The following is a 13,221-nucleotide window of genomic DNA, read 5'->3' as shown; positions in this document are numbered from 1 at the left end:
GCGCGGCCCTGGGAGGCGACCCCAGCGCCGCGGCCGCAGGGGGGATGCAACCTCGGGCTCGGGGCGACGGCGTCCGGTGTGACGTCAACACGTTCCTGCGAGTGGGCCACGGACGAAGGGAAAGCCACGCCCCTCTCCAACCTGCTCCAATCAGAGGTGCAGAGGGACGGAGCGCGGAAGGATGGTTTCCAGGGAGACCGGAGACGCAGTCTTGGCTCCACCCCGCCGCTGCCCTGAGCTGCACTTCTTGAGTCTTTTTTAATGAAAAGGATTGATGCGAAGACGCGTTCATTCCGACCTATTGGAAAGGATCCCTCAGCGAATTTTCACCGTTATAGGCGTTAGCTACCGCAGCAGTTCTCAAACTTTTGGCCTTAGGACCCCTTTACAATATTCTTACAAACGTTTTTTATTTTGGTTTGAATTCTTTTTTCCCCCTTTGTTGATTAAGGTATTACAAATGTGTGCTTACCACCTTTTGAGGGCCCCACAGACCTTTTGTTTATATGTTACCTATTGATATTTACCGTATTAGAAATTAGAACTGAAACTTTAAAAAATGTTTACAATAAAATCATTAAATATTTTAATGAAAATGTTTTGCAAATCTATTTACTGTCCACCAGGATAGTAAATAGGGAAATCCCAATTCTACTGCTGCATTCAATCTATTGGTATAAGTGTATGGTTTTTTTAAGTATATGAAGAAAATTTGATCCAAACTCAAGAAGTGGTCGTTTCTGAAACGTTGGTTGCAGTGTGGCTTCATCATACAACATTCAAACATCCCATTAATTAATACCACCATGGATTTCATCAGAAAATATTTTAAGTATTAGAAAGCTGTCAACCTCAGATGGTGCATATAAATTTCGCCAAACTCTAATTTGTGCATAAAGGCTCAAATCTAAGCATTGGTAACATCGCCATTGTTTTCCTTGAAATGATAGGTTCACTTCTTCAATTCACAAGAAAGTGAATTGAAGGCCAAATATCCAAATCCAAATAATAATTTAATTGTGCTTTCAAAAGAAAATGTTCCATGAAAAAAAACCAAAACGAGTTCAGCTAGCAACCCAAGTGTAATCACACCAGTGCTTTTCCTTGAGAGAACTGATGTCCTTTGGTATTCAGTAGAAATGATGAATGCAGACTGCCCATATCATCACCCAGAATACTTAAAGACACTCAAGAGTAAAGACTTAAAATGAACAATTTTTACTGCTTCATAATGCACATTTCTATAGGAAACGCTTGTTTCCTGACGACGTGGGCGTGATGAGTAAGAGATTCCCGCTACAGTTTGCAGCCACGGCTTTGACTCAGGCTTAAGAATCAGCGGCATTAACCCCAAGGCTTTTGTACCATCAGTGCAAATGTCAACACAGTGAAAGAGGCAAATAACATTTTAGTGTTAGGAAAATACAGCTTCAAAATCACAGGCCTCCTGGAAAGGCCGCAGGGACCCTCAAACTACTGCTGACCGATGGTGACCAAGGCAGGATCTGACCTAGAGCTGACCTTCCTTGACTCTTGTCCATCAGTCCCTCCTTAGTGCACAGTATGCTCCGCCTACAGAAATGCTGTTGGTGAATAAGATACTGTACCTTTCCGAGATTCTGTGGTTTGCTAGGGAAGAGAGCACAATGATTGTGGATCAAGAATTAAACCCCTGAGCCTGACCAGAGTGGCTCAGTGGTTGAGCACTGACCTAAGAAGTTGGAAGTCACCGTTCAATTCCCAGGTTGTGGGCTTGATGCCAGTGTGGGGTATGCAGGAGGCAGCTGATCAATGATTATCTCACATCATTGATGCTTCCATCTCTCCTTCTCCCTTCCTCTCTGAAATCAATAAAAAAAAAAATGACCAGAATTGACCAGAATTGAACCTAGGACCCTTCAGTCAGAAGGCTCTATCCACTGAGCCAAACCAGCTAGGGCAAATATATATAAAATTAAACCCCTGAGAAGGGGTGCTTCTTAGGAAGATTTCTAATAGAAGGATCTGAGGTTTTGCCCAGGTTCCAAGCTGCTCCAGATAATTTTTTTCTGAGGCTAATATAACCACATTAAAATAAACAGGAATGTCTTGAGACGGGTTAGCTCTATAACAATTTGGGAAAATCTATATTAATTTAGACTCAACAAAAATACAGATAGATTTTAGAAGTAAGTTGAAAAATAGACATAGAGGAGCTAGGCTAAAACAGAATTGTACAGAATTTAGGGGATTGGAAGGTGTATTAGAAAGATAGGGCCCCCCTAACAAAGTACCGCCAGCTGGGTGGCTTCAGCAACAGAAATTCATTTTCTCACAGGGTCTCACTGGCTTCGGAGTACAAGAGTAAGGTGTCAGCAGGGAACCAAGCCAATCTCCCGAGTCATCTCTCCATGGCCATCCTCAAACTGTGACCTCACCTGTCTTCCCTCTGTGTCCGTGTCCTAACCTCCTCTTCTAATAAGGGCACCTGTCCTATCAGAGTCAGCGCTTCTCCAGTGACTTCATTGTAATGTAATTATCTCTTAAAGCCCCGTCTCCAAATTCCGTCACATTCTGAGATCCTGGGGGTTAGGACTTCAGTAAGTGAATTTGGGGTGGGGGAGGGGAACACACAATTCAGCCCATAACAGCAAGGAAGGTGTTTAACCTGTGTTGAGAGTTCTACAGTTGGGGAGGCACGGACTTAGGCAATGCTGTTAGCTGGACCTTTACGCAGGACTCCGAAGACAGTAGGCTGAATGTCTCCAGCTGAATCGGACACGTTTCCACTCAACGTTTCCCCACCCCCCAAATGGGAGTATTAACGAAATATTCCATTCAAAACGTCCACCCTTGGAATCCTAGACAACACTGTAAGACTGAGAGTATTGTAATATAGTAGAGAAACATATGACAATGAAAAAATTCAGTATTTTATTCAGTTCTGAGGCATAACATTAAATACATCAAGTTTGAAAAACATTTAAGACAAAGTACTATTAGAATAGCATAAAAGTTAGTGAAATAGTCTACAATGGTAGCAAAAATGTATAAAGTTCTTTTCTTAATATTTTTTGTCCCAAGAATTAGAAATTAAGAAATCATCTGTAGAGAGCTTTATGTGGTTCTGCTTAATGGTCGTTTTGTCTTCACGTCTAGAAAGCCTTGCTGTGCGAGAGCAATGATTTTAAAGTATCATGTACTAAACCAGTGCCTAAGGCCTATAAAACTACCTTTGAGTTGTGGTCACAATTCGTAATCCTCTAAGTCTTGATGCGGACAGATGGAACAGGAGCGTAAGCGTAACTCTATGAGCCATTGACACCTACCTGGAGTAATGTATTTGAGTGTTTTGTGGTCTGTGAAGAGATGAGGGAACTTACTGGCCTGTATCCCCTCTCCTGTTAAAGGCCTGAGGCGCCGTAGGTATCACTGGTATTCAGCTCAGTTGCACAATAAGCTGAGAACAGATACATCGCAGTCTGTTTTGTGTAGAAAGTATAAGCGAAATGCTCTGATCAGAAAAAGGATGCCAAGCACTGTGAGCAAAGAGAGGCCTCACAGGGAAACGACACCCACCCGGCGATGCTCGGACAGACCCCGCCCGGTCCCCAGCTGCTGCTCTGCCCGGTTTCTTCCCCTAAACATGCCCTCGAAACCGCAGAGGCGGAACTCAGGAGGTCCTAACAAAACGACAACCCCTGAGCCCCCTTAAAAAAACCCACCGTCCTGCCGACTAAATTCACATGACTGAGAAGCAACAAATGAACATCTACGACAGAAAACAAACAGCATATCCTTCAGGAAAACCTTTAAAAAACCTTGAATGACTTACTCTGAACAATTCTATGAAACTTTAACATAATGGATTTTTCCATTAACCCATTTCGCTGTTAAATTCTTCCTCAGGGCTCGAAGGTTCTAGGATTATTAGTGATGCCAAAAATTCTAAGAAAAAAATCTGAGCAAGTCATGGCTGCTTGTCAGTTGTCTTCAGTTTCTATTTTTTAAAAAAACCGCTTCAGCACTTGGACAAGAGAAGGTGTGCTGCGTGGTGATGGCCCCGTTATTTGTATTTGTACTTTGTTGGCAGTTCAGTTCAGGTGGTTTCAACATTTACTGCGCACCTCCCGCCTTTGTCCCAGGCACTGGACTAGACGCTGGAGACACCAAGAGGAATAAGACATAGTCCCTGTCCCCAAGGAGCTTACAGTCTCTTGGAGGCCCCCAGAGAGAGGAAAGATGTAGTAGGGTTCATTCTAAAATGGACAAGACGGGCAGCAATCCGTACAACGCCGTGCCATTGTCATGTCAAGGCAGACACGGCAAACGAAGACCATTTACAGGGGATGAAACAGTAAAATCATGAAGACCTCACTCTCAAAGATTCACATGATAAAGGCAGTTAACACTAGAAAATGTACACCGTGGTTTTTCAAGTACTTCATCCTTGGAAATATTATTGCCCACATTTGCGCTGCAGTCCAGGCCGCCGCCCAGGCTCCGCTCACTCGCACCGCGGCGAGCTGGGGCTCAGCTTCTCACTGAGCGTATGGATGAGAACGGCCAGCTCCTCCGTGGCCTGGCTCTTGTCCTCCAGCAGCTCGTAGCGAAGGCTGGAGATGTCCTGCTTGATTTCTTTTAATTCACCTGAAGTATTGGCATTAAAGAAACACATAATCAGTCATTTTCTCTTTGGGTTTAGAAGAGGACAGAGAGTGAAATGCCTACGCTATAAATACATTGGCCCCATCACATCACCAAAATAGATTTTTCCCTTTAAGAGATGTCTGTCTTTAAAAATATGATGACCTTTGTAAGTAGCTATAAAAGCTGTCCAGCTATGTTTTTTAATAGGAAAGCTCAGTGCAAGTATCGTCCTGTGGCTCAGCCAACGCTGAATGCAGGGTGTTCCCTGTCATTGGCCTACAGGCAGGGGCCTCCTTCCTGTCTGTAGGAGGCTCTTGGGTCCCTCAGCCACGCAGCGTGGCACCTACGGAGATCCTCCCCCGTGGCTAGTGTGGAAGGGAATCCTAGCAAAACAAAAGGTCACTAACAATGACTCAATCTATTTAACAGGCAAAGACATGGGAGAAGTAAGTTTAGGTCAAGTTTGAAGCAAGGGGAAGGAAGGAAGAAGAAAGAGCGTGTTTATTAAGGAAGGCGGTGGCAAGGAACGTGGAGTGACGGAACAGACAGGTTCGTCTGTGGCGCGCAGAGGGCGGACATGTAAGCAAGCGAGGAGCAACAGTGAATTAAGGGGTTCGGCTGGGACGCCCCTGGCTGTGTGGGCATCACGGGCGTGTCCACAGCAGATTTGTGGCGATTAAAACACAACTATTCCCAGAACTCAGCGTGGCAGTATTTGGCGCATATGTCAATTGCAATGAAAAACAGGATTCTCTTGCAAATGATCGCAATGGAGATAAGCCCTTGGTCTTGAAAGGTGACCTTTGAAGCAGGAATTTATCTCAAATCCAAGAAATGATTCTTCAAAGCATTGGCACTTTAACAGCTTTTTAGGAGAATCACATGTCAAACCCACCTTTCCTGGCCTTTCCTGGTATCTTTATGCTGTTTGTAAAGTATCATTCCTACATTCTTTCATTATATAAACGTCAGGACCTTTTCATTGTCTAGGATTCTAACTCTTCCCCAAGAACACACAGAAGACATTTCCAGGTTCCTTCGTGGCAGAAAAAAAACAACACTGATTCTTCCTTTTTGCATCCGGCAGCCCAGAGGGAATGAGCTGATCTAATCAGAAACCCAGGCAGGCTTTGGTGGAGGAAACGGATTCTCACACCCTTCAGTGTCATATTTGGCCGGTAAGCCCAGTGAACCCACCATCGCCTCCCTACAGTATCCGTGTCCCTTGTTTCTGGGTTACGGGGTACTGAACCCTAAGTGTATTCAGTCTGCCAGTGCGGGGAAACAAATTACCTGACCACTTTGGACTTTAGCTTCCTCGTTTATAACAGGAGGTGGTTACGATACGTGATGCACTTTCTTAGTTAGAACTTCGTTCAAAACGCTCTCGTTCCTCTAGGCTCCTCCTTGGTGCAGGCTGCGGGAGGTGGCCCCTTGTTTCTGATGCTGCCCTGGCCACCCACGTTCCCCAGCACTTAGCCGTGCTTTGTTTTCAGGGAGTGACGGACCTGATCAGATGTCCCACCCCAGGCCTGTCTCCTTCCCACTGTCCGCGCGCCTGGATGTTTGCTGGCTGTCACTCACATCTCTACAGATTTCTTCTCTACAGACGCACACCGCTGTATTGACTGAGATGTGCAAGGATTTCCTTGCCTTAATCAAATACTGGTTTCGAAGCTCAGTGACAGTTTTGTTGAGTTTAGCTCTTTTTTCTCTTAACAGTGCCAACAGGTCTCTTAGCATCTGATTGGTGTTGTAAACTATAGTTTTGAACTTATTTCTCCAGGTTGGTTTCTTTTCAACTCTGGGCAGGTGCATTGGCCTGTAGGTACACCCCAGCCTTTGATGAAAACTTTTACGTATAGTTCACAACGGATGCCCTGCCTAGGATTTACCTGGAAAAATAGGCCCGTTGAAGTAAGGGGCCAAGAAGAAACGTGGACGGGAAGAGAAAGACAGACGGGAAAAATGGGCCAGAGGTTTCTCTTTGGACAACAAAATGAAGATTTGTCTGAAGAAGTGTGGATTCTGTCTCCGGTAACCATTATTTCACCTGCATCCCTGGGGAATTGTTAACCCTCGTGTGAACTCACTGAAGCTCCTGACCGTCTTACGTTAACAGGAAATTAAAAGACAGACGGCAGTCTTCACATGCTAAGAATCAGGGCTTTGGAGTAGAGGTAAATCATCGCCGACTGACATTTTAAAAACTGTTTCTTTAAAAAGATAGAATTTTAGAAATGTAACGTAAGATTCTCCTGTCAGTCTTGGAAGGACCCAAACTGTTCCCTGAGGTTGGGTTTTTAAAGGATCCTTCGCTATGCAGTTTCTCAGGCCCGTGCAGTTACTTGTCAAAGGATGTTTCTCGGAAAACAAACAAACAAACAAAAAACACAAAGGATGCTTCTCGGTTTGGGGGTGCTTACCTTCGTTCACCTCGTCATTCTCTTTGTCTACTTGTGCTTTCAGAACATACCGCTTTATGAGTCTTTTCATTATCTGCTGTTGGGAAAGGAGAAATGACTCCGTCACCGACACCCTGTTCTCCAAGGAGCTCACATGCCTGAAAGCAAACAGCTCAGGGGAGAGGCGTTTTATGTCACTGCTTGCGGGACCCTCAGGTTGCAGAATGCAGCCCTTCTCCACCTTACGGAGGCTGACAGCATAACTCACATCATGTCCCCCAGGGACAGAGGGGCTTTTAAAAAAGGTTCAGTTGGAAGATTTCAATTCATGGTTTCTCTTTCCAACACAATTTATCTTTAAGCTGTGGGGACACCACATTGCCATCTATAGACACTACCTTCTTTCTCAATGCTGTGGTTTCTTTTCTTTTTTTTAACAAAAGCAAATCCATGCTCAATAAAGAGAATTTAGGAAATACAGAGAAGAACAACAAAGAAATACACAAAGTCATCGATGATCCCACCATCCGAAGAGAATGTTGGTATTTTGGCGGAGGTCCTTCCAGTACCTTTTCTTTAAGTTTTGTACATAGACTCATTACTACAGAGATTGTGTTTTATGTTTTTGAAAAACCATACATTCTGTTATATTGGACGCTTTCCTCTCCTAGCAACACACAGTGTAAATATACGCAATCTAAATATATGCTCTTCCAGGATAATTGTTTTCCTATATGAAAAAAAATCACACTGAAGCCCTACTTCATGGCATACGCACAAAAATTAATTCCATGTGCATCTTAAATGCGAATTCCACATGCATTTTAAATTCCTCAACAGACAGCATAGGAGAATCTGTTTGTAAATTCAGTGCAGAGCTGTAAGTTTTTCAATAAGATAAAAATTCTAATTACAGTAGAAAAGATTGATAAATTCAACTTCGTTGCAATTAAAACTTCTGTTAATAAAGACACCATGAAGAAAGTAGAAAGTCAAGCCACAAACTGGGTGAAAATATAGGCAATACTTATAACTGATGATGAATCTGGATCCAAAATATATGAAGAACTTTAATCCAATAGGAAAAACTCAACCGAACAGAAAAATGGGCAAAAGAGACATTTGCAGAAAAGGAACTGTGAATGGTCAATAAGCACATAAAACAATCCTCAACTATTTTCTTGGGAAAATGCAAATTACAATGGAAAGGAGATATAATTTTACATCTAAAAAGGGAAAAATTAACACATCTCATAATGGCAAGTGTTGGAGAGGATAGGGACCAATGGAATTTTATACTTTAGTGCAGCCATTTTCAACCTGTTCCATCTCATGGCACACATAATTACTAAAATTACTAAAATAGGTACGATTTTGATTCATTCACACTAGAGCCCTACTTCAGACCATGCACACAAAAATTAATGCCACATGTATCTTAAATGTGAATTCCACATGCATTTAAATTCTTCAAAAGATAATATAGGAGAATATGTTTATAAATTCAGTGTAGAGCTGTAAGTTTTTTAATGAGATAAAACCTTTTGATTTTGTTGTTATTGCTATTATTGTGTTGGCTATACTCTGTTGTTGTAAACTCCGTCATTTTTAGACCGCCTCTTATTCTGTAAAAATATCTATTTTAGTTTGAATAATAGAAAAAGATAAACTTAACTGTCTGACCTTGGAGGCTAACCATCTAATGTAACAGACTAATACCGGTAATCATTCCCATATTCTTATGCCAGGTGTTTGTTCATTATGTATCCAAAGTTACAAACTGTCTGCAAAAAAACTTACACAGAGCTCTTTGTAAAATCTGCAAAGAGCTCAGAAAAGTATACATAGAGAGAACTTCCTCTATGTGTTGGTTCAGAATTTGACAGAGGTATTCTGCTCTGAAACCACGCGCAAATAAAGATGACTCCTAATCGACTCATTAAGGTGTCTTGTCTAGCTGGCTGATTTATGATACAACAGCATAAATAACAATGTTTATTGCAATCTTATCCAAAATATCAAAATAAAACAGAAAACAATCTAAACAAGTATCAACAGGAGACCAGACAAATCACGGTATGTTACACAATATAATGTCGCTGTGGTCACTAATAAAATTGATGAACCATAGCCACACACAGCAATAGAGATGAACCTTAGAAGCATAAATGTTGAATGGAAAATTCAAACTGAATTCACGAAGTATGAAATCATCCTTCCAAAGCTCAATAAGAAGCCCACTAGTGCATTTGGGGATTATCTATATGTGCAATAAGCGTATATTTGGAAAGAAAACCAGTTGAGAGGATGAGAAACCCCAATTTCAGGCTAGAATTACCTGGCGGCAAGGTGTGGGCCAGGGAGGAGCACCCACTGTGGAGCTGGTCATAGGTGTGCAGGGAGTTATACCTCATACCTGATTATGTTACACATATTCTCCTGCTTATATCAAATATCACACAAGATAACGAAGGAAAGAGAAAAATGGCCTGAACTAAAACGCAGACACAGTAGCCCCCCTTATCCGTGGGTGATGGCCTCCAAGACTGCCCATTGGAGGCCTGAAACCACAGATAGTGCTAAACTGAAGATATACTGTTTTCTCCTCAACATAAAAACCTACAATAAAGTTTAACTTATAAACTAGGCCATTTCACGGAGAGAAGACTCATTCTTGCCGTGGACCTTGGCAACCTCAGCATATGATTTTTTTTCTTTACTTATAAAGTGGAGAACTTCCACATTTCCCCTTTACAGCTTCTCTCTGTCATATCCAGTTGCCAGCATCACTACCTTTGCACTTTGGGCCGTTATAAAGTCAGGGTGACTTGCACACAGGCGATGTGGCACCTCCACAGTCCATCTGATGACGGTGGCGGCCACTGAATGACTTATGGGTGAGATGTCTATCCTGGACAGAGAGATGAGTGATGTCCTGGGTGGGACGGAGCAAAATGGCGAGAGGGTTCATCGTGCTATTCGGAACACACACAACTCAATTTATGACTTGTTTATTTCTGGAATTTTCCATATAATATTTTTGGACTGCAGTTGACGGCAGGCAAAAGAAACCTCAGAAAGTGAAACCACCGATGAGGAGGGACTACTGTACAGGGAGAATGAAAAATGTACCTCAGGTTTAAGGAAGCAGAAATTATGAACCTAAGTGACCTGTTAGAGGCCAAGGTCGAGTAAAAAGATGTGGGATGATCCAAGCGTCTGTCACAGAGAATGATGACAGATTAAGAGGCGCTCATGCTACGGAGCAGGAAAAGCCCACCTTACCAGTCCCAGTAAAATATAAAACCAGTTGAGCTCTGAGGACTCCGAACCCCAGGATAGATTCACAGCTGGGTGGGCATTAGCCTGAACTCACTCATTCAAGTACCAAATATTTACTGAAAACCAACTCTGCGCCAGGTAGTGAGCCTAGTACTGAGCCAGGTGACGGTGGCGGTAGTGAGCCAGGTAGTGAGCCAGGTAGTGAGCCTGGTATTGAGCCTGGTAGTGAGTCAGGCAGTGTGCCTGATAGCCTGGTGGTGAGTCAGGTAGTGAGCCTGTTAGTGAACCTGATAGTAAACCTGGTACTGAGCCAGGTAGTGAGCCAGGTACTGAGCCTGGTAGTGAGCCTAGTACTGAGCCTGGTAGTGAGCCTAGTACTGAGCCTGGTAGTGGAGCCTAGTACTGAGCCAGGTACTGAGCCTGGTACTGAGCCTGGTAGTGAGCCTGGTAGTGAGCCAGGTAGTGAGCCTTGCAGTGTGCTAGGGAGTCAGGATGCAACAATGAACACAGCCTCTACTCCAGTGAAGCTTGACTGAAAGGAACGGTTCACTCTGACGGGTGAACATATCGGGGTAAAGTTAAGCTTAGGGGCCAGTGGAGGCAGATTCCCATAGAAAAAAATGTTTATCCGTTAAAGTAGCTTGAAGAGTGAACCATTTTCAACAAATAGTGCTGAGACAATGGACTGTCTCTGTGGGAAAGTTAAATTCAGGTCTCTACCTCACACCACATACCACAAAGAAAAAGGAGCCAAATGCACAGAAGATTTAAATGTGACTAGGCTGCCACTAGCAGGTGGGGCAGCCACGGCTCCTCAGGGCGTAGTGCCAATCATAAACCAGTACTGAACTCACACATACTGCCTCCTTACCCCCACCAGGAAAACGACTGAGGCATGGGAGGTGGGGAGAGAGGGTATTCTTTCCCTTCCCTGTGGAAAGGAGGGGGTGCCCCCCAGCCTAGGGAAGGGGGAGACCCAAGACAATTACTCATAGAGACCAGGGTTGCCTAAACCAAAGGGAGCCTGGCTTCCCGCCCCCCGTTAAATGTCCGTCCCAGCAGACCTGCTCCCGGCAACTGTCAGGGAGAAAAAGGATCCAAGATAAGAGAGAAACAGCCACCTGGTTAGCCTGTGCTTTCATTCTTGTCAAACACGCATCTCCGCTGTGTTGCATGGAAGACAGCCATGCCCACCAGTGGGAAAGGACAGTCTGTCCATAAACGGGACCAGGACAACGGCTATCCCAATGGGAAGGGAGCAATCGGATCCATGTCCGGTCAGAGCCGGGTTTCCAGGCCAGGGAGTAGCCCACAGGGCACTGCAAGCCTTCGCCCCGCCCCTCGTGGCCAGCACCCAGCAGCACCCTGGTGTCTGCCACCCAGGGGACGTGGCAATGCGGTCACTGCTGGGGCAGTGGTGACGCCTCAGGGACGCAGCCACCAGCTCCAGGGAAGGGATGTCGCCCTTGGGCTCCTTCCTGGACACAGGCCTGTCTTCTCTAGCTGAGTGAACGGAAGTTGCTTCAACTCATGAAGCTTCCGTTTCCTCATCTATTTAATGGGGGTAATAAACTCAGCTCACAAAGTGTGCAGACTGAGTAATCGAATGCATGGAAAAGCAACAGTTCCTGCTTAGGAAAGGTCAGCTTGCCCAGCTGGTGTGGCTCAGTGCTTGAGCGTTGACCCATAAACCAGGATGTCATGGTTCAATTCTTGGTCAGAGCACATGTCCGGGTTGCAGGCTTGATCCCCATTAGGGGGCATGCAGGAGGCAGCCGGTCCATGATTCTCTCTCATCATTGATGCTTCTATCTCTCTCTCCCTCTCCCTTCTTCTCTCTCTAATATCAATAAGAACATTTTTTTTAAAAAAGAAAAGGTTAGCTCTTGTGAGTATTATTTGTAAAGATAAAAATTGAAGATAAAGATGTCTACATTCCCTGGCACACTCTCTCTAAAATATTTATGTAATGTTATCTGAAACCATGCTGGAAAAAGTCTATGAACACTAACATTTCTGGCCAGAAGGGATGATCATAGGAAAAGAAAATGTTGTGTTTTTTTTTAAATTCAGGCTCCCTAGAAACACCCTGGACAAAGCCACTCAGATTAAACGCTCTCCTTGAAGGGAAAACAGGAAGCCCATTATCTCCATTTCATCTTTAAGCTGCAGGGAAACTATGGCTACAAGCGGACATTTTCCCCTTCAAAATCTGATGTGTTTTCAGCTTTCCACAAAAATTTTCACCTTAGTATTTGCAGCTTAAATATACTCATCCACCAAGTCTGAGCCTCTGTGAGGCAAGAAGACACCTCATGGTGGACTGAAATCAGGTTCCCCACATGTGACGCGACCTGGAAATAGTCCATCCCTTGTTCATGTTGGAAAGATAATTCATGTGAATTCCAAAACGACGTGCAGCTCTAACTAGCGGCCAAGTTTAGCCATTTCCACTGTTAGTTAACTCTTTAGAGATATTCCAAAAATGCTCTGAATCGTGGCAGCAACATTAGAATTAGTGTCTCCCAAAGGTGACGACTTTAAAGGAAAAATCCCCACCTAGCAGATTAAGACGTGGAATTTCTTAGGTAAGTCATCCATATATATAAAAACCCAGTAATGGGAACGGCAGAATGACCAGAATGACTGGTGGCTATGACGCGAACTGTGGCAGCCAAGCAGCCTGATCTGGGCCCGACTGCCCCCTACCCCGGCTGGTCCGGTCCCTGATTGGCCCCCAACACCCCGATTGGGGGCAGGGCCATCGGCCAACCGCCTTGTGGCCCCTCCCCACCATCGGCCTGGCCCAATGGGCCCCCACTGGTGCGGGCCAGCTGGACCCCACCTGTGTACGAATTCATGCATCAGGCCTCTGGTTTATCTTTAGCACCTGATTTCATATTTC

General features: G+C 44.3%; 1 protein-coding gene across 1 annotated transcript in view; it reads right to left on the bottom strand.

Annotated features, from left to right (window-relative positions):
- Positions 1-2,890: 2,890 nt before the first annotated feature.
- The window catches only part of TRPC3 (transient receptor potential cation channel subfamily C member 3), an 81,077-nt gene continuing 70,746 nt past the window's right edge, over positions 2,891-13,221 (bottom strand). The window contains exons 11-12 of the mRNA XM_015565975.1: positions 7,056-7,131; positions 2,891-4,629 (exon numbers count right to left, since the gene is read on the bottom strand). Of these exons, the coding sequence (XP_015421461.1) occupies positions 4,487-4,629; positions 7,056-7,131 (219 nt within the window). The 3' untranslated portion in view covers positions 2,891-4,486. The remainder of the gene's footprint in view (positions 4,630-7,055; positions 7,132-13,221) is intronic.

Source organism: Myotis davidii, unplaced genomic scaffold (assembly GCF_000327345.1).
Source record: "Myotis davidii unplaced genomic scaffold, ASM32734v1 scaffold862, whole genome shotgun sequence".
NCBI classification, from domain to species: domain Eukaryota; kingdom Metazoa; phylum Chordata; class Mammalia; order Chiroptera; family Vespertilionidae; genus Myotis; species Myotis davidii.
This window is presented reverse-complemented; position numbering and strand designations above follow the sequence as displayed.